The sequence below is a fragment of the Chelon labrosus genome (assembly GCF_963514085.1).
Source record: "Chelon labrosus genome assembly, chromosome: 7".
NCBI lineage: Eukaryota > Metazoa > Chordata > Actinopteri > Mugiliformes > Mugilidae > Chelon > Chelon labrosus.
The window spans coordinates 20,401,908-20,423,034 of NC_140343.1; the positions used below are offsets into that span (position 1 = coordinate 20,401,908).

General features: G+C 40.4%; 2 protein-coding genes across 2 annotated transcripts; both read left to right on the forward strand.

Annotated features, from left to right (window-relative positions):
• Positions 1-206: 206 nt before the first annotated feature.
• Positions 207-3,362, forward strand: LOC311490268 (chymotrypsin-like elastase family member 3B; the record flags this gene model as incomplete). The annotated part of the gene is made up of 8 exons (XM_084547675.1): positions 207-615; positions 739-827; positions 910-1,007; positions 1,178-1,306; positions 1,563-1,699; positions 2,810-2,952; positions 3,056-3,208; positions 3,345-3,362. Exons 1-8 carry the CDS (start codon positions 573-575, stop codon positions 3,360-3,362), a joined length of 810 nt encoding a protein of 269 aa, XP_084403801.1. The 5' UTR covers positions 207-572.
• A 6,691-nt stretch (positions 3,363-10,053) lies between these two features.
• LOC311491179 (sodium-dependent phosphate transport protein 2B-like) lies at positions 10,054-15,574 on the forward strand (the record flags this gene model as incomplete). Its single annotated transcript, XM_084549037.1, has 13 exons — positions 10,054-10,176; positions 10,670-10,721; positions 10,818-10,949; positions 11,042-11,170; positions 11,323-11,466; positions 11,751-11,862; positions 11,975-12,170; positions 12,254-12,349; positions 12,615-12,726; positions 13,125-13,292; positions 13,562-13,678; positions 13,768-13,892; positions 14,344-15,574. 13 exons carry the CDS (start codon positions 10,054-10,056, stop codon positions 14,890-14,892), a joined length of 2,055 nt encoding a protein of 684 aa, XP_084405163.1. The 3' UTR covers positions 14,893-15,574.
• Between the last annotated feature and the right edge of the window lie 5,553 nt (positions 15,575-21,127).

Genomic DNA, 21,127 nt, shown 5'->3' on the forward strand with positions numbered 1-21,127 from the left:
GAACTAGGTACTAGGTATTTTATTATTCAAAATGTGCTAAACCATTTGGTTGAGCAGGCAGTTAAAGGGATATTGCACACTTAATATTACTTACTAGTAATATTTTGAAAACAGATGAGTGATCATTATGAAGTACAAGGTTTTTCCATTTAAGTTGATTACCAATCTTTACTTTCTTTGTAACTGATATTCTTTCATCTTTCATATTCTATGTTGTGTTTTACAGCACAATTGTGTCTTGAGGAATCCATAAAGTAGTGTCATATCTATAGCTGTATGTGAGCACTTGCGATTGCACATTGGCAATCTTGTCTAAATACATCAGGCTATTTATAGGTTTATCTGGCTTAAATTTGACAAGCATCCCATATTTCTCAGTGTTCAGTCTGCCGAGCAGGCTAACCCATACATCTGTAAGACAGGAAGTTCTTCTCAGCCGCAATCTGCAGTGAATGCTGATAACAGAGTTTTGCAGGTTCAGTCTGATCTGTGTTCAAGGTGACAGACAGTCTGAGCAGGTATAACAGAGCTGAGCTGAGAGAACGTGTAGATCCCCCCTGCACACTGACAGCATGCTGCAGACACTGGCCCTCCTGCTGCTTCAGGCAGCATATGGTGAGTAGCTTGACTTAGAAGACAAAGTAGCATAGTTCTTACAAAATACAGACGTCAGACATTGACACAGAGCACTAAACACATTTCAGTTGTAGAATCCATTATCGTATGCTTGTGCCGTAGTTTTTGGATGTGGCACACCTGCTGTCAAGCCCGACACTAGTAGGATTGTGAATGGAGCAGATGCTCGTCCCCATAGCTGGCCTTGGCAGGTAATTACAGCACACACATGTACCTCTCTATGTTTCTAATCTAGAATTATTATGTCACAATTTATGCATGTTTTTTTCTCAGATCTCCTTGCAGGTGAAGCATGGCAGCCGTTTCCATCATACTTGTGGGGGTACTCTGATTGGACCTCGCTGGGTGTTGACTGCTGGACACTGCATCTGGTAACTAACTGCTGCATGATCAAGGGATGACAGCTGAGCGCTAGATACACAAGTCAAGCATAACATGAAAAGCAGACAGAAGCAGACCGCATATATAATGTGACATACCAGAGGTGTAGATATACTGTGGATATGAAGGAAATAATACTGCTGAATGTGCTGTCTTACAGGCCAGGAGATGTTTACCGTGTGGTCTTAGGAGAGCATGACATGAGCCAACACGAGGCTACTGAACAGATCAGAGACATCCTGCGCATTGTTGTTCATCCCAAGTGGGACATTAACCATGTGGCTGATGGGTGAGAACATTACTATTGCGTGGCAACGAGCAAAACAGCAAAATAGATTTTTTTTGTCTGGCATGCTTAATTCACATAAATGATGCTGTAAATTTACAGCAAAGAGCCCACTGTATAAACTAAATGAAAAGCTAATGAAGAGTAATTTTTATATTATATACTGTAAATTATCATATTATCAGCAAAGACCACAGAACATAAAGAATCTTATATATCTTATAAAAATCTAACTACAGTAATATTTTTTTCCCCCCAGCAACGATCTCGCTCTGCTGAAGCTGGATAAGAGCCCCATCATGAATGACAGCGTGGGCGTGGCTTGTCTTCCACAGGCTGGAGAGATCCTCACCCATGGGACCCCATGTTACATCTCAGGCTGGGGCAACCTTTACAGTAATCTCACTGTGTCCTCATCTGTCATGCTGCTTTTGCACTGCACATCATTGCAGAATCATTGAATCTCAGTGGGTTTTAGGCTCAGGTGTTAGCTGGTACTCAGTTTTACCACAAACAAATGCACAGTCTGCACTTTCTGCTAGTGCAGGCAATAATGCTAGTTGGCTTACTGGATGCAACATTTTGGGGTGGAACAGCTGTCCATGGCCAGTGTGCAGAACTATTAAAAACTATTTTTTACCAAACAGCACTAAGTACAGTTTCCAGTTCCCCTTAACATGTCTGAGTCTGTTAGCAGCTTAACATACATATCGATTTAACTCCCATGGGGCCCAAAAAGCATTATGCCTATTGACCATCATGATAAAAGCCAGGACACCACATTTGACCGTGAGAATACAAAAAGTCAGGTCCATCAAAATTCTGAAGGCTTGAAGTAATTCATAATGTAAATACCTGCTTTTGCTGTTGGACAATATAACATGTCCAATCCCTCTTATTGCTAGATCCATGCAATATCCATTATGATGTGTTGACAAGGATCAGCCGCTACATCAAAACCACTGACAGGAGAAGTAAATAACATTGACCAACTTGTGACAATACAATGTTCTGCTGGGAAACTTTTGGACCTGGCATTCATGGATGCTACTTAGACATGTACCACCCACCTAGACCAGACCAGGTACCCCCACCCCATAGCAATGACACTCCTTGATGGCAGCAGCCATCCCCAGCAGGATGCAGCCTGATACAGACACACACAAAAACGGTTTAGGAACAACTCAAAAAACATGAAGAACTGCACAAGGTGTTCACCTGGCCTCCAAATTCACTAGATCCCAAACTGATCAAGTATCTGTGGGATGCATGGGAACAAGTCTGTTCCACAGAGCCCCCTCCCCTCAACCCATAGGACCCAAAGGAACCCACTAACAACAATCTGTTGACACCACAGGACACCCTCAGAAGGCCCATGTCCATTCTCTGACGACTCAGAAACACTTTGGAGGCACAAGGGAGACCTACACAATATTAGGAAGGTGGTCATAATGTTATGCCTGGTCAGTGTATGTGCTGATCATCTCTTTCCTCTCTATGTGTCAGCCCATGGCCCCATGCCTGACAAACTGCAGCAGGCCTTGCTGCCTGTGGTGGAGCACAGTGTGTGCAGCCGCAGCGATTGGTGGGGCATCAACGTCAAGAGCACCATGATCTGTGCGGGAGGAGACGTCGTATCTGGATGCAATGTGTGTGAGCCATCAGTAGAAGCTTGGACATGTCAAAACTTACCAACCTGTCATGAACAAGGTCATCTTCTTCTTGATGCAGCGTTCTCTCCCTCTCTCTCAGGGAGACTCTGGCGGTCCTCTGAACTGCCTGGGTGAAGACGGCAGGTGGTACGTCCAGGGAGTTACCAGCTTTGTTTCCTCCCGTGTCTGCAATGAAGTGAAGAAGCCAACAGTCTTCACCCGTACGTCAGCCTTCACCGAGTGGCTCAGTGAGGTAAATGAATCCTGTTCTGTTTGATATGCAGTAACACTTCACCTGTACGTGAGTATGTCTGTAGAGACATAAACATGTACTGCAGGTATAAATAAAACATATTTTTTTCTGTTCATAAATCATGTTGCTTCTGCAGGTCATGCTGCGATACTGATGATATGCTCAAAGCCAACTACAAAAAATAATGAGATCCCAAGTTCCGTCTGTTCTCTCTATTTGGAGGGAACTCATTTCCAGGTTTCACTTGAGAGTGAAAAGCAGAGTTGGATATTGGAACAAAACACGTTGGAATACAAAAGGATAATATATACTTCAATAATAAAATAATACAATAAAAAATAAAATGCTTGGAATGCAAATGTTTTTCTTCAATATGGTAATATGAATATGGTCTTGATAGATAGATAAATTTGCAAACCTGCATTCTAAACAAAATAGGTTAAACAACAGCAATCATGTATGCCAATCAAATAAAATCATAATTTTAAACTTTTTTTAAACATATAAGAAAGTGTAAATGAAATTTCCGGTCTCCGTAGTACCCCTTCATGTTTCATCTCTCCTGCTGTGTGATAAGGAGAAAGAGGAATTGCTGCCCACTGGCGCATGCAGAGGACTTATGAATCAGTATTTCCTATCAATCACCACCAAGGTCGGCCAAGTGTCTGTGCCGGTGAACGTACTGTCTGATGCGCTCAGGTGGGAGCCGAGCTGGAAAGCAGCATTTCACATCAGATGAATAGCAGCAATAGGTTACCTTGATGCACGCCCTCAGCAGTCCGCCGCGTCAGATAACGGCAGGTTTTGGAGCCACTCTTGACAAATATACATCCAGTTTGTGACAACTGAGCAGTTATTTTTAGCATGATGAAGAGCACAGTCAGTCCTACATAAGGTACATGACATGCTCCTGACAAGGAATGAGTGAAAACTGAATGAAACGTGATGTTTTTGCCACTTTGATATTTCAGTTTAATATACACTATTTACATATATTTTGTCAGTTTAATATCGAATCCCCTTTTTCCCGACGTGCAAATGCACATTTTGTATTTCTTCTGAAGTGCTTTTCCAGGCCTTCAAAGCAGATGCCTGCAGTTGATGTTTGTTTTCGGGAGGTCAAATCCTCAGCAAGGTTTAAATCCGGTGACTGACTTTGCCACTGTGAGAAATTTCTGTTTTTGTCACTAAAAGCCTCCGCGGCACATGCTGTGTGTTTGAGGTCAGTCATTGCCTTGTTGCAGGATAAAGGTTGGACCAGTTAGATTGGAAAAATTGCTTTGCACATAGCCAGTTAAAATTAGGTTGTACATTTCTGAATTCACCCTGCTAAGAGTCGGTTTGAGAAGCAGTCGTTCATGTGCAGGCGCGACATGACCTCCTCCATGTTTCACTGAGGAGGTGAAACGGTTCGGATCGTGGTCTCTTTCTGTCTCTATCCACACTTTGGTGAATGTTTGTCTTGGTTTCACCCGTCCATACAACTCTCTGTAAACCATTTCTGGACTTTACTTGTGTTTTTGTCAATTAATAATAGTATTGCGTTTGGTAAACTGTAATTCTTTTGTATTTGTGCTCTATTGACTGACTGACACAGACTGTAATGGTTTCTCTGAGTGTCTTTAGCATTAAAGATAATGGTGTACTTCATAATTATAATTATTATAATTATAATTATTATAATTATAATTATAATTATTATGATGCATTATTGATTCTATTTTCACATTAATGTAATTACGCAGCTAATTTCAGTGACATTCTTTACTGCTGCTGGTTTTCCCTGCAAAGCAGCTTTAGTTATCAGGTTCAGCTTGGTCTCTGAAATGCAGTGGAAAATGGACATACTCAAGTATAAGTACTGTGTGACAAAACAGTTTTCATCAGAATGTTGTCCTCGATGCGCAGTGAAGTACAGTCTGCCTCAGATACACAGAAAAACAACATGTAAACTCTTTTCTCTTGTTTGTAGCCTTCAGAGAGAAATCTCAATCTTAGAAGTACAAAGACTGTGTGAAAGACAACAATAAAGCTTCAGCGGTGGAATCAAGTTTTACTTCAAACTATTAGACATTTATCTGCCCCCATCTACTGGAACTTGTGGGAACTTCACAGCAGTCCCATCCAGTGGACACGAGAGACGACAGACAGAACAAACTCATGATCCTCATGACTCATGCAACCTCTTTTAATTCCAACTGAGGACAACTTCAAAAATATATATTTTTTTTCCCACCCTCTCTTTAACATTTTCTCATTGACTCACTAAAGTCTTTTTTAAACCTCATCCTACTGCCCAGCCATCAAAATCAAGAGATCATGAGAGAGGATATTTGATATATTTTTTTTGTTTTTCCCCTCTTTTCACCTCTTAAGCTACATCATGTAAATTGTGCATATGGTTCTCAAAAGAAAACTCTTTAATTATACACAGCTAAAATACAATTAAAACTGACTGCTAGCTATGATTGCTGAACTACAGTGCAAACAAAAACTATTTTAAGTATGATAAATGAAGGTTTACACTGCTTTTTTCTGCACTAATAAGGAAGCACAATTACTGCACTATTACTAGTTATTTTTACCACAATCAATATAAACCCTAGAAGCAACAAAAATTAAGATTTAATTGTATTATATTATTATATTTTAAAAACATTGCCAAATACTGTTAGCTAGTGAACTCTCTTGCTGTATTCTTGCTTGGATTGTTAATGATTATCTTCTCAGCGTCTAAGGTGGGTCACGAGACCCCGACTGATCCTCAACACTACCTTTGTGCCTCAGACTCAATAAACTATAAATAACACGGGCCGCATTACAAAGTCAGAGGACAATGCTGCAGGTGCAATTCTCTGAGTTGTGGAAACATTTGATTTATAAAAAGAGAGAGAAAAAAAAGAGAGAATTAGCCAACAGCAGCTGAATGAAATAAAAAAATGTAAAATGGTAGCATATCTCAAATTATTAAACTCAGGAGTAAATACTCACATTTCACTTGATTGTTCGGCACACAGCGTTTGTCAGAGCGTTGGAGGTATACAGGTTCAATTTGGTCATTTATGAATTCAAGATTCAAGATTCTTTATTGTAATTGTATATTGAGCATGCAACGAAGGTGCACCTTTACTTAATAAATTAAAAAAGCGTATAAAAATAAAATATATTAAAAGTAAAAATGTAAAAGTAGAACACAACGCCTATCCACACACACATACTCTCAGACAGACACACTACATATCCACCGATCACTACACGCACACTGCAAATGTACGCACTGCAGTTAATAGTTAATTGAGTTAATAACTGTTTTAGTGTTAGTATCAGAATTAACACTGCAGTCATGGTAGCATGGTTCGGCATAAACGTTTTGGCAGCATGAAGGATTCTTTAATTTAAATATTAACTGTAGCGCCGTGAAATGTGTGAAGGTGCTACCCTGGATCTTAACCAAAAAGGGGCTTTCCATGCTGCTAAAGGTCAGTGAGGATGATGCTAATAGGCAGATTAAACTATGCTGTTCAGTCTCTGAAACCGTCCCTTTTGAATGCAACGATCAAACCTGCAGTAGGACACATCACACCCAATTCCGGCGTCCCTTCGATGGTTAAGTTGATAGCTGCTCAGTCCCAACACTCTCAGAGATTCAACCAGTTTAGACGAGTTCTAACAGTTGAGTTTTATGGTTTTATTGATTACAGCACAGCCTACTCACTGCATACTACTACAGGGCGGTCCCCCCCCATCGGCCATAACAAAAGGGCAAACTGTTTGACCCTCTGTGGACTGTGCCAGCATGGAAGATAGGTGGCATCAACTTAGTGGCCCTGCTGGCAATCATTGACTCTGAAACCATAACACGTCCCATAAAGAAAACAAAACTTTTAAGATGGATGATAAGAGGCAGAGGATAATACTGCTGCTTTGTACTGCTTTCTACATGGAGATGACTGGTAGCAATGATTTAAAGGAAGCAGATTAAAAAAAAAGAAAAGAAGTAGCTACGCAGTTACAGGCATGGCCACAAGGTATTTAGATCAGCATGTGGGTGGAGGGACAATGAAGGCATTCCAAAGGTTAAAAGTAAGACTCAGCTGATCTTTCCATCATATGTGGGTCTCCTGAAGTCACATGGGGAGAAAGCGTTGCATCAAACCTGATGGGTTAGTCAATAAATAACTAGGTAAATTGTAAAATATGACCTCTTTAAAACGCATCTCCATACCTGACTGTACACCACGCTTTGAGCCTTCAGTCGTGCTCGTCTCATGCGCAGATCGTGTATTACTGTGTACACCTTGAAGGGAGGGTGGGGGGATGGGGGGTCAAGGTCGGAGAAAGAAACACAGGTGGAGCCAAAGACCAATCACACGCAACATTACTAATCATAACTGCACAGAAGCTGAGGCTCTGGGCGCCAGCGCACACAGACAACACAGCCAATTATCAGCAAGATAAATAGATATTTAATCAATAATTGGTTCATGATAGTGACTGCACCTGTTGTTTATGCCTTTTATCTGCAAACTCGTTAAAGGAATTAAGAATCGCTCTCAGTGTTTGATGACAGAATGAAAATGTATAGGTGATTTATGCCCGTCAGCAGGCAACAGGCTTGTTCTACGTGGAATGACTCAGAAATTATTAAGAATGTCGTGGTGTTTTACTCTGTTTATGCTCCAAAAAGCAACAACATTGGGGAACATTTAAAAGGTTTATCTTGTTTTCAGAGGAACGTCTTCTTTATGGCTTTTAAAATGGGGAACATTTAAAATGTTTATCTTATTTTCAGAGGAACATCTTTACGTCTGTGACATAAAATACAAGAGCAGTGTTTATTCACACTGAGACCTTCGCATGTTTTTCCTGTTTGTCATGAATTCAGAATTCAGTTGATTTCATTTGATTCTTCTGTTTCACAAAGTGATCTCTTATTTCAATCTTATTCCAAACTGTGTCATGTTATGCTTATATTTACTTTATGGTCTCGTCAACTGTTTCACACGATGGTGCTGTTCAGTATTTATAAGTGTCTGTCTTAAGACCTCGGGGTTTCGTCATGTTGTATTTACAGACAGCATACAGCAGCATAGCCCTACGTTTTGTTTCTCTGGGGCCTTCATTTTTTTATTTGTGGGTGCTGTTGTTTGGCTCCCCACTGTGTACCCGAAGCTGCCTCCAGCTGCAATCATCTTACTGGTTATGTAGCTGTCAACTCGTATAGTATAATGATTGATTGGTGATTGTGGGGAGTTGTTTTGAAGCTACAAGATACAGGATCTGTTTTGCTGCAACGGCAAATTTAGCAAATGCAAAAGCGTTCTGTAATTATTTTTTATTTTTTTGATGTTAATAATTTTATTTATGGTACCGATGACTGGTATGTTTCTCATGAATACGTTTGGCTCTTTAAAGAGATGAAAGAGGAACATGGCAGGGTTTTAGCCTTGTTCTGCTAAAGGGGCTAAAAAATCTTTCAGAACAACCAGTGAAATCTAAATCTAGGGAGCACATAAAATTAACTCCAGCTACCAAAGGAGATTAAATGTGTGACCGCCTTGGGAGTTCATTTTCAAGACTGGAGTGAAGTTCAGTTTCAGAAGAAAATATCACCCAAGTTAAATGAAAGCCCTTACATGAAAAACCGCGGGAAAGATTTTGTCCCAAATACTACGTGTTGCCATAATGATCCTTCACATGAAAATGAAATGAATTTACTGTGAATTCACTGAACAAAACTTGAACTCCTTTAAGTCTGCAAAGTTAAATCTTTTCCATTAACTCGGTGAACCCTTTTTACAAGTACACTAAATCTAGAGTGATTATTTTATAACAGTTTGGGAGTAACGTGACTGCAGTTTAATCATTTACTCATATTCACACAATTTATTTTAGATGTAATATGCTATGTTGTTACAGCATTATCTTCGCCATATCTCTCACTATAAACTTGGATTAATAGAGTTGGCAATAAACGTGTGCGCGTACGCAAGCTCGCGTTTATTGCACGCCCGTGTGTGAGTGTGTATGCGTGGGTTATCTAACAGGCTGTAAACCTGAGTGTGTATACGAATGCACGGTCGGGCCTGTGTGAAGATAGTGGATAGGCTATAGATAAAGTATGTAATCACAGCTCTGTAGTATGTTTGAAACTCTTTATGTTACAAATACAGCTGTGATTACATGCTATTGGATGGAATTAAAAAAACATGGAGAAAATGTGAAAGGTGCAGCGCGTCCATGTACTGCACATATAACTTACCCGCTCATTAATAGTTAAAAGATGTAGGATTTCATGCAACGTTTGAGGACAGTGTCCAAGACAACTTGCAAAGGTTGAGATGTCATGATCTCAGAGGGACGTGACAATTTCAACAAGAGTATGTTGACTTTGAAAGATCCAATCATTTTATGGGGAAAAAAAACTATATAAAAAAAACTAAATGTACACAAAAGTACTATAGAATGATTATTCTGAAACATTTTAGCCAAAAAAAATAATGTTGCTGTCCTTACCACTGAATGCTGAAGTAATGCAGATCGATGTTCCATTTATAGCCAGCAGGGGGCAGCTTGCCTGACTTCATCACAGTTACGCCTGCATTTAAGACTAAAGACTACATAAATGTAATAACCCACAATATACATTTTTTTACATACAGTGTTGCCCACATGTTTCAATTCTAACCTTGCAAAATGAATAAATTAACTAAAAGGAGGAGGCACAGCAAGAAACTTTTCATATCTTTTCCCTATTTCAGCACTGTGAAGTGTGGGCCAGTTTAATCTGTCTCAGAGTTCATTAAATCGTGTCTCACCGGTTTTATCAGTGAGCAAGGCCCCATATGCAGATGCACCATACGGACATCACTCCTTTGCACGTGTGCGCGACCTTTGAACCGAGAGCGGCGGGTGTGCGCACGGCGCGGCTCTATAAAGGCAGCGCTCAGCCCAGAAGTGAGCAACAGGTAACCTAGGTGAAGCCTCCTGCTCCCATCTCATAGCTCCGGACCCACAGTCGCTCCGCTACAGGTGCGTATACACGCTGCTCATACATCTTCTCGTAGAAGGCAGGCCACATGGCCACATGAGAACTTGGTGTTAATAACGTGGATTATTCGTGGAGAGAGAGGTGCACCTGCGTCCAGAAAGGCAGGCATTTGGATTCGTTTTCATTCACAGTGATACGAGTGTGTTTCTCTTAATCTGTGCGCTTTTTTAAGACTCCTGTCATCTTTAAACGTTTGTGGAATTTCATCTTATCTTTATTATAAAGCCTTTTAGTAGCTATTAACCAGTGTAACATATTACATTAGAATATATTTTGAAGATCACATGTAAAATATGGACTCTTGAACAACACCAGCCTTCGCTCCATTACTGAAACTTTTATCTACATGTTATATGAGTTTATTATCTACAGTGTTCTAAAGTCTCTGTTTCTTTTGTTCTGATTTGCAGATAGTCATGGCTCCAAGAACAAAAGTGGGGACTAATTCCCCCGGCTCTCTCGGTACGTCTTCATCCCCTGGCTACCTTAAACCTCCTGAAGCTGTTGTTGCAACTTTTTTTCTCTCTCTAACATTCCCTCCTGCCTGTCCGCCTTTAGATAACAATGACCCAGGCAAAGACACAGACCTCCCGCCGGCTTACTCCACCGTGGATCTGGTGAATGACGAGCCAGCTGAAGAAGATCCCTGGGATCTCCCAGAACTCAAAGACACCGGGGTCAAGTGGTCAGGTGGGACAGCTCACTGTTCTAACTGTCCTGTCCGGCGCGGGTGCCTTCACAAAACCTGACTCTGATTCAGTACTTCACATTTTTTCTTACAGACCTGGATACAAAAGGAAAGATTATGAGAGTGCTGACGGCTATTGTGAAGTTTGCCCTGCTTGTTGGACTTCTCTACCTGTTTATTTGCTCGCTGGATATTCTGAGTTCTGCTTTCCAGCTAGTTGGAGGTAAAAACAGAGTCATCACATTATTATCCCTCATGAAACATCTCTCCACATTTACTTGATTCATTTGGTAGTGCTGGGTCCTTCAAAGTGCTTTTGTAATGCGTATGGAGATTGGAGAGCTGTGTTTTTGACCTGAGGGTATGTGTGTGTAGGCAAAGCGGCTGGTGACATCTTCCAAGACAATGCTGTGTTGTCCAACCCTGTGGCCGGGCTGGTGATCGGGGTGTTAGTCACAGTGCTGGTGCAGAGCTCCAGCACCTCCTCCTCCATCGTGGTCAGCATGGTGTCCTCTGGATGTAAGTAGACATGCACAGTCCTCGTACAGCACACAGCTGCGCTTAAAGCCCTTCAAATGTATTGTCTGAGAAACTCAGAGTCACACATTATGACTGATCACAGAGAATGCAGTTTATGCACAAAAACAAGACCTCTCTTAACTGGAATGCAATCAGTAATACACCTGGGCCATTTTCTTCTGGAAAAGTCTACAAGTTTGCTGTGAATACAGACAAAGAAATGACTCACCATGAAATAATGTCCCCAACTCTTTAATTAATACATTGCTACTTCTGTTCTTCAGTGCTGGATGTCCAGTCTGCAGTGCCAGTCATTATGGGAGCCAACATTGGAACATCTGTCACCAACACTATTGTAGCCATGATGCAGGCAGGAGACCGAAATGAGTTCCGCAGGTAAATCAGAGCACGCAGTGATAATAATGCAGGGGAGAAAAAAAAAAAAAAAAATAGTTACTCTACAAACAGTGTCTGGTACATATTAGAGTGTGTGTTCTTTTACTTCCAGGGCGTTTGCAGGGGCTACAGTGCACGATTTCTTCAACTGGCTCTCTGTGCTGATTCTTCTGCCCTTGGAAGCCGCCACGGGCGTTCTGTACAAACTCACCCATCTCATCATCAAATCTTTTAATATCCAGAGCGGAGAGGACGCCCCCGACCTGCTCAACGTCATTACAGACCCGCTCACAGACTCCATCATCCAGGTAGCTGTGACAACATGAAGGAGATGTGACATTAGTATGGTTGGGAAATGTCTTTTTTTCTAAAATAACTTGACTTATTCCAGCTGGACAAGTCCGTCATCACTGGCATTGCTACTGGTGACCCAGCAGCCAGAAACCAGAGTCTGATCAAAGTGTGGTGCAAAAAGAAGGTTAACACGGTAAGAGATCAACAGAAGCTGCATCATATGAGTCAAATTATTAGTTACAAGAGTAAAAACACATGATAGAGCTATGGTTAACTCTGCCTTTTTTTCTCTTAATGACTACTGTGACCACAGTGATTCTGTTGTTGAATCATACTTTATAAAAAGATGGAATGCTGGGTGCAATATTTGAAAGTTTTTTTTGTCTCTGGTTGCATTAATTGCTGTATGTAACATCTCTTGGTTTTGCCTTTAAAGCTGTTTTTGACATCTCTCTCAGACTTTCTGGAATGAGACCGTGGACATCTGTCCTGCCGGTGCCGTCTGTTGGGAGGAAGGAAACCAGACCTTGACCGAGATGAACACGACTTGGACTGATTACCAACAGAAATGTAAGCGTGCTTCCATCCCTGTTTTTTAGGGGGGAATAAGATCATTTACAAAGCAATTAGGATTACCTGATCCACTGCAGCTCAGTGAAATATGAGAAAGCCATTCAGCCACAACAGCCTCCTTCATCCAGATCCTCTGATGTCAGGACAATGACTACCTTTGAGATGTTAAAGTGACTCAGCTAATAACCTCCCTTGACCCGTCTACCTGCTCAGTAGGTCTTTTCATGCTGTCTCTCTGAAGCACCTCAATGCCCTAAGTATTCTGCTCCCCCAGTTCAAGTAAATGATTGGATTTTGTAAATAGGGAACATGGATAAGACTGGAAACTGATACTTCTCTCTCTTTATTATACAATTACAGTCAAATGCCAATCATTTTTTGACCATCCTCTGCAGGCAAACATCTCTTCGTCAACGTTGACCTGCCAGACCTGGCAGTGGGCCTCATCCTCCTGGCTCTGTCTCTGCTCGTCCTCTGCACCTGCCTCATCCTCATTGTCAAGCTCCTCAACTCCATGCTGAAGGGACAGGTGGCTGTGATCATCAAGAAGGTGCTCAACACAGGTACAAAAACAAAACATCAGAGAAGTGCCTGTATATACGGTCCAGCCTGTTTGATAGTCAGCTCATCTGCTTTCGGTGGTGATGCTTGATGAGCAACACAGGTACAGCCTTCCTGTTGCTTCTGGCTCGCCTCTAGGACCGCCAGTCCTGTTGTGCGACAAAGAAAGCACAGATACAGACACTGTTTCGACAGAAATCTTAATTTCCACTGGTCCTGCGCTCACTTCATCGGGTTTATTGCTCACCTCCTGTGTTTCTGTTTCCTGCAGACTTCCCCTTCCCCTTCAGCTGGGTTACTGGCTACATTGCAATTGTGGTGGGAGCAGGAATGACCTTCATCGTTCAGAGCAGCTCCGTTTTCACCTCAGCCATAACACCTCTTGTTGGTAAGTCATCATTACCCACCGGTCTCACCCTCTTTGTCTTTATTTAAATTGACACCAAAACTTATAAACTGTCATTTTTCATCCACCAGGTATTGGTGTCATTAGCCTTGAGAGGGCGTATCCTCTGACACTGGGGTCAAATATTGGTACAACAACTACTGCTATTCTTGCTGCCATGGCGAGCCCCGGAGAAACACTAGGCAACTCCCTGCAGGTAAGATGTAGTTAGAATGTGCCTGTTTACAGCCATGCTAGCAGAGTAGCCCCAAGTCTGATGATGTTGGTTTATTGGTTGGTCCAGACTGGAATCTGTCTCTGCAACAATTGCACAGACTGTCATGGACTTAGCTACAGACATTCATGCTCCGCAGAGGATGAGTCCACGCAAGCTGAAGAGACTTCCCAAATTGCTATTTATCCGATACTTTTGTTTATGACCAAATACCTTCTCAACAAATTCACATTCAGATCATACGAAGTTAAACTTTGTGTTTAATGCTAATTAGCAAATGTTAGCATCCTAACATGGTAAACTCATGGTGAAGGTGGTAAAACACGTTAGCATAGTGAGCATGTTAGCATTTCAGTTCAATCTTGACTGTATTTTTTACATATTTATTTCCGCAGTATTGTTGAATGTGGTGTTTTTGTGTGTTTTTGTCTAGATTGCACTTTGCCATTTCTTCTTCAACATCATGGGTATCATGCTGTGGTACCCAATCCCTTTCACGCGCATCCCCATCAGATTAGCCAGAGGGCTAGGGAACCGGACAGCCAAATACCGCTGGTTTGCTGCCCTTTACCTCTTCCTGTGCTTCTTGGTATTTCCTCTGTCTGTGTTTGGCCTGTCCCTGGCCGGCTGGAAAGTCATGGTCGGCGTCTGCGTGCCCATCGTCGCTCTGGTCATCTTTGTAATCATTGTCAATGTGATGCAGTCTCGCTTCCCCCGCTACCTGCCAAAGGTCCTCCGCACCTGGGACTTCCTGCCCCGGCCTCTGCACTCCTTTGCACCGTGGGACGCCGTGGTGACCTCGACCCTGGGCTTCTGCGGCAGACACTGCTGCTGCTGGTGCAAATGCTGCAGGTGCTGCGGAGATAAGGAGGAGGATGAGAGGATCAGGAAGAACAGCATAAAGAGCCTTGAGATGTACGACAACGAGGCCATGTCTAAAGACGAAGATATGAAGCAGGTCGTTAGTGCAACACAGTTGTAATATTATTAAGTTTGTTTAAATCTGTAAATAAGGAATACTAAATGCAATAATGGATTTGTAACATCCTTGTAATTGTCCATCACTTCTCAGGTTGTGGTATGCCATTGATTCACCTTTATCGGATGATACACTAAGCACTATACTAAACAATGTCTATTACCATCATGCTGGAGAATATGCGAAGAAGTGTTGCACATACTATTAGGAACCTACTGTCGCTGCTCACGCAATTGTTTATTGTTCATATCATTGTGCGCTATGACTTAACTATGGGTGGTTCTGAATGTTATTTTTATATTTTATATGACATGTGGGAGTTGAGTTCAGTCTTATTTTCAACTTTGAACATTTCAACTGTAAATGTTTAATGTAGCATTTCAAATATCACATTATTAACGTGTGTTATCATTCAGTATTTAAGACTATATAATATTAAAATATTTGTAAATAAAAAACAAATTTCTATTTTTAAAGTGCAGTATCCCCCATCCTTTTTCCATCTAGTTGTACTTCTTACGTCAATAACACATGCTTACCCAGATATCCAGGTTTTTTATAGTGACTGACTGGACATTTTTATCCGATATTCAGGTCAGATATTGCAGGTGATGATTATGTGTGTCACACGATAGATCAGAAGATTTACTGTTTCCTGCTTCCTGCTTCCTGCTTTCATATTGTTTGTAAGAGATGGACATTAAGACTGAAACGCCAAACAAAAATTAAATCATGTGCATTTAAAGTAACATAATCCAGGTTCCTCTGGATTAAAAGATTTTTTGTAAATCTGTAAAGAGAAACTGCTTGTGAATTAAAAGGAGCCAAAGGCATGAAGTGCGGTAAATGCAGTTTGGCATACATACGGTTAGGTAAAAATTACACCAGTCGGGGCCTTAAAAGAGTGCAGTAATGTCCTCTGACCTTGTGAGTCCAATTAAAGTATCATCTCCTCCCACACACTGCCACCCACGCCAATGCACCTGAACACTGCCCTTCCTGTATTCATGATGTCCAGGAGCGTCTGGGGACTTCAAGTACAGTACATTCAGATCAAAGGGAGACTTTAATCATCTGTTTTATTGTTTTATTTATAACTTAACATATACTAATAATCATTAGTTGTCACTAAAGGCCATAAACAGTTCTGATACAGTTATATAATTGATTTTAGGAGAACTGTGGCTTAGTCCATTCCAGGTGAGAAGATATACTGAGAAACAACACAGTATATCTTATTTGTAAGGTCAGATTTAGCTTTTTGTAACCTTAATGATGACCTTGTGTTTTTGCCACACCACCGTTTAATGAGCGCATTGTAAAATATGTAATTAAATTCAGATATGTCCAGATTTGTTTCTGAAACAAATCCACCGCTGGTCTACGTGCAATATTTGAGGGCATGCTAAAAGCAGAATAGTGAGCACAACAGGTTACAACCCATGTGTCATGCGCCGTGGCTGTTATCAGTATAGGAGTTTGGAGTTCAAGTAAAGTGTAACCCATTTTTATCTTCAATTTTCCAGAATTTCTGCCTCAATCACAGAGGTGCACTTGCACAATACTTGCACATTTCATAAGGCAACGCTGGAGAGCTCTGAAAGCACAGAATTAACGACATTGATAAAGTACCGTTAAATATAAATATTGAGGCGTGCTCTCGAGGAGATGCCATTTACAAAAGAAAAAACACTGGCATGATAATCCGTGGTTTTGGAGAAACTTCTATGATATATTTGATTTTAACTGATTATTATCACCAGGGAGAAAACCACGTCACTGCTTTCACCATCCATCAAAATCATTCGCCTACAGTCTCAAAAGCTGCCAGCAGTCTTGGCGTGTGTCAAGGTTATTGTGACATGACATTTTGCAACAAAATTTCTCAGTGTTGTTCGCAAGCATATTTGAACTTGAGCTAGTATGACCCTCTGCATTTTATCCCCACAAAATATTACCTACAATACAATAACTTGGACAAACTACATACTCTACTCTACTGACTCTATCCAGGTTCAAACCTTACTGTGTCATCTCCTTTAAATGAAAGATAGATAGATAGATAGATAGATAGATAGATAGATAGATAGATAGATAGATAGATAGATCTAAATCTAAACACAATGTTTACAAGAATTATAAGTGAATATTAAAATTCACACACAGGACACAGATGAGGAGTTGTACAGACTGATGGCTTGAGGCTTGCTTCCAGCTGTGTGTTATCTAAAATATTTTTGACCGACATGATTAACTGCATTCATAGATATAAAAATCTTTCAAGAACTAATTGGTTTGTTGTTCCTGAGCTTGCACTTGACAACAAAGTGGTCCTTGGGTACACCATTAAAAGTATTTTAATTCAAAAAGGGTAATACAGATTTTTACCTGCATTAGTCGATTTTATGCTACATGGTAGCAAACTGTATCTGACTACAGGATAAATGTTAGTAGAATATTCATGCTTACTTCTAGCTCTGTTTTTGGTCCCAACCAACTAGACTCGCTGAGAAGTAGTTTACGTAGTGTTCCACAGAGCTTTGTCAAAACAAGGGGATTATTATCGGTGAGTTTGTCATGGGTTACCACTTTCATGTGGCAATTAGTTAGCTGTGCCGCTGGCGCAACGCAAATAATGATCAGAGCAGCTTAAACTTCTCACAAAGTGTACATCAATGGTGCTCCCATTTGTAGCTGTCCTGTCTTGTGCACATTTGCAGTTATAGGCAATTTTGCCACTCTTATGTATTTGATGACTACACTTAATGACCTTTCTAGCAAACTACGGCTGTGATGTGATATACTCTACCAATAATTAACATTGCTTAGCTGTTCAGCCAGATGAACAATAAACCTGATATCTGATCTCATATAAACTGTTTTATTGTGTAACTTATTCCATTCCAACAGGAGTCAGGAACTAAATCAAAGGGTTACTGACAATCAAGCTGGCACGCACGCATACATTTTTCAGAGTAAGTGAAAACCCTAATGTGTGTTTAGAAATACTGTCCTACATGCTGGACTGTTCTGCATTTTCTGAATGCAGAGAATACTCCTATCTAGCGCAGCAGAGTGTATTTTTTCAGTCACAAATTAAGCAGTGTTATCGAGCCAGGCTGCTCATAGTCAGCAGCTGATATGTGCAAAGAACAAATATGCATGTCTGCTTTGGTTTCATGTGAATGCACTGGTAGAAGTGTCTTCCAGTTGACACAGTGCATCCCTTTACTCACAGCATTAACAGCCGTATCACCGCCAGTCTGTTAGAAGCAGAGTTAATCTGATTATTAACGGTAGTAGTGATGGGTTTACAGCAGCAGGCAGGCTAGTATGTAATTACTGGCTGCTGACGGATGAAGGTCCATAGCAGCCAACCGACAAGTGAGCACACACAGTGACTGTGGCTCGACGAGATCCATTTTTTCATCGTCAAGGTTTCTGCTGCCAGAAGTCTGTTTGTGCACTTCCCCGTTGCATCACAATGTTTTTAGTCAAAATAACGGTAGAGGGAACAGGTGCTGAAGGCTACACGTCTTTCAAGTGGTGAGACTGAAATGAGGGATATTGATTTTAGGCTGAAAATCTCATTGCCTGAAAAAAAAAAAAGGGTTTCAAATAATGATATTTTTGCCAAAACATGTCAAATATATTTGGAATCTTTAATATGATACATAAAATAATAATACTCTGTTGCCCATAAAGTTGGAATCACTTTGTTTTCAGACACATTCCTCTTTTTATTCCAATTTATACACGTCAGAATATGGAAGTGACTGATCAATACATTTTTAGAAGATATACACTTTATCCTTCGAGAATAAATCACATTGTCACAATTATTTCATGAGAAGAGGTAAAAAAAAATGTCAGAAGTCCAATCCTAAAAGGGCTGTTTGTACTGGAGATCCCACTAAGAATAAATAACTCTCATCATTCAGCTGTATTCAGCTTCAGCTGCTTTCAGGCCATGTTAGTCAGATTTAGTTTTATTGCTCACAACTCAACTAAAGCCTTGAAACTGGTATCATAACAATGCAGGAAAATTACTTTCTCAGCATATTTTCTATCCAAATCACCGTGGCGTTTTCCATTATCACTTAGTAAGAGGTTTTATGCTCGATTACCTACCCAACAAAGTTTAATAATTTAATAATCTAAAATAATGTGTCAGTTACATTGTATGTAGTGACTCTAAGTGATTAACTATATAATATTTATGAAAATTATTATTTTATAAGTTAAAAGCAAGGTATTTGCACCTCGGGGCAATAGTGATGAGGAGTACACCTGCATCACATCACTCTCACATGGTAAAGAATGAAAACTAAGCAAAAACTATTTTTCACTTGGTGAGAATTTGGTATATATTTGAGAGTTTTCAGTACACTACATTTTTTAAAATGCCCATTTGTACTTATATTGATTGTTTTACGGAAAATATTGTTTAAGAAAATCCTTTAACACGTCTATCTTTCTGTTGATACTGATTCACAAAATAAAACTGGGAACAAGAGCATCTTAATAGCAGACTGCAGTGGTACGTACTGGTTCCAGTAAACAGCCTCCCACTGAGTTTGAGATCAACTTGCTGGCTGATTGCCTTCTCCCCGACATGCTCATCATTATTCCAAGTAACTGTACTGTATGCACCACCAGTAGCTGCGGAATTATAATTTATACTCACTGTGAAGAGAATCTCTCTTCACTGTATGGGTTACTGAAAGTGTAAGTGTAGCTTACTCTTAGCATAGTGGGTGGTGACACATGTTTTCCCCTTGGGGCCGTCTGTACGAACTCAGATGCTCAGATGCACTCACTGTGGATGGGGACTATGTGTGCTGAGAACATTCAGTGTTTTTTATTAGCTGATGACATTTTTAGGCTAAGTGCTACTCTGACCTTGAGTCAGTCAGGGCGCCGGGATTGTATCATCTTAAATGGTTGATACTGTGTAAAAAGAATAGCTTGCTCTGCAGGGCAACAGAAACCCTGATAACATTCCTGGCTTATTTCGCATCGTGTTATTGTTATTTCACCCAAGTGCTAAATTTACACAGATTACCCCCGTGTGGAGCAGGCGCCGACTACCAGGGGCCTCGCCCTCTGGTCAACCGAGGCTAAGGTCCAAACAGACAGATTTCCTGCTGCATGGGCGTGTATCCACAAATCTGTGTCTGTCCTAAAGTTGCTGTTAAGGTTAAACTGATTTACAAAGTACTGTGATTACAAATCATTAAAAAACAAATTAAATATTCAGTTTGGGGGGAAAGGCCTATTTGTTGAGGTCTACAGCAACATTACAACATCTAATAAGCACCATATTGATCCTACCTATTACTGATATATATAATAATGTTGATTAATGTGGAAATAAAACTGTGGGGAAAAAAAACTGTTTTAAAAATATATGTGGTAAGATGTATAGTTTTGGTCAGAACAGATTTTCACATTGAAAGTAGCAACATTTAGGACACACAGTCAATTAATGAAGTTAGAAATATGATCTATCATCTTTCTGTCTGAGGAAGCGAAATTACATTCATTTTCACCGATCTGCCACAACATTAAAACTACTGCTACTAACTCAGTAGCTGCTTGTTAAATTGATTATTTAATTTTATTTCCTTTTATCACCTCAGAAGATATTATTTTCCAGGTTGGCAGATAGGCTACAGATGTTGGCAAAGTCCAAGTGAGTTTGAATGGGGATACATGATATATTTAGATACGTTAAAGTTGAATAAGGCAGTATGTTGCATTTTCTTTTTTCAGGTCCGATGACCCCCCTCCAATGTGACTCCCATCTGAGCTGTTGTAGCTATAGTTGCGAGGTATTTTAAAAACAGACTTTGTGCACATACCATAAACAAAGGACTTTAAAACCTCAGTGGTACAAATCAAATATTAGTTTGTTTTTTGTCTGAACAAGAAAAGAAAAAGTGGTGAAAGTGTGTATTATTCTGTCAAATGTTTCGGCCGGTTCAGGGAGAGTGTAATTCTGCTGGAACTCAGTGTGACAGCTGTTAATCAGCTGATCAGTAATAATGGTCAAAGTGTCTATGAGCCATGATGTACATTACGCAATGTGACAATTCAAGGTCTTATCAATCTTATCAACTCATTATGATCAAGAATAAAACTGTGAGCCGCATGGCTTTACAGTATATGACTTAAATCAGTACACAAATCAGTACAATCTTTGAGGTCATGTGAATTAGATTTACCGTGAAGATTG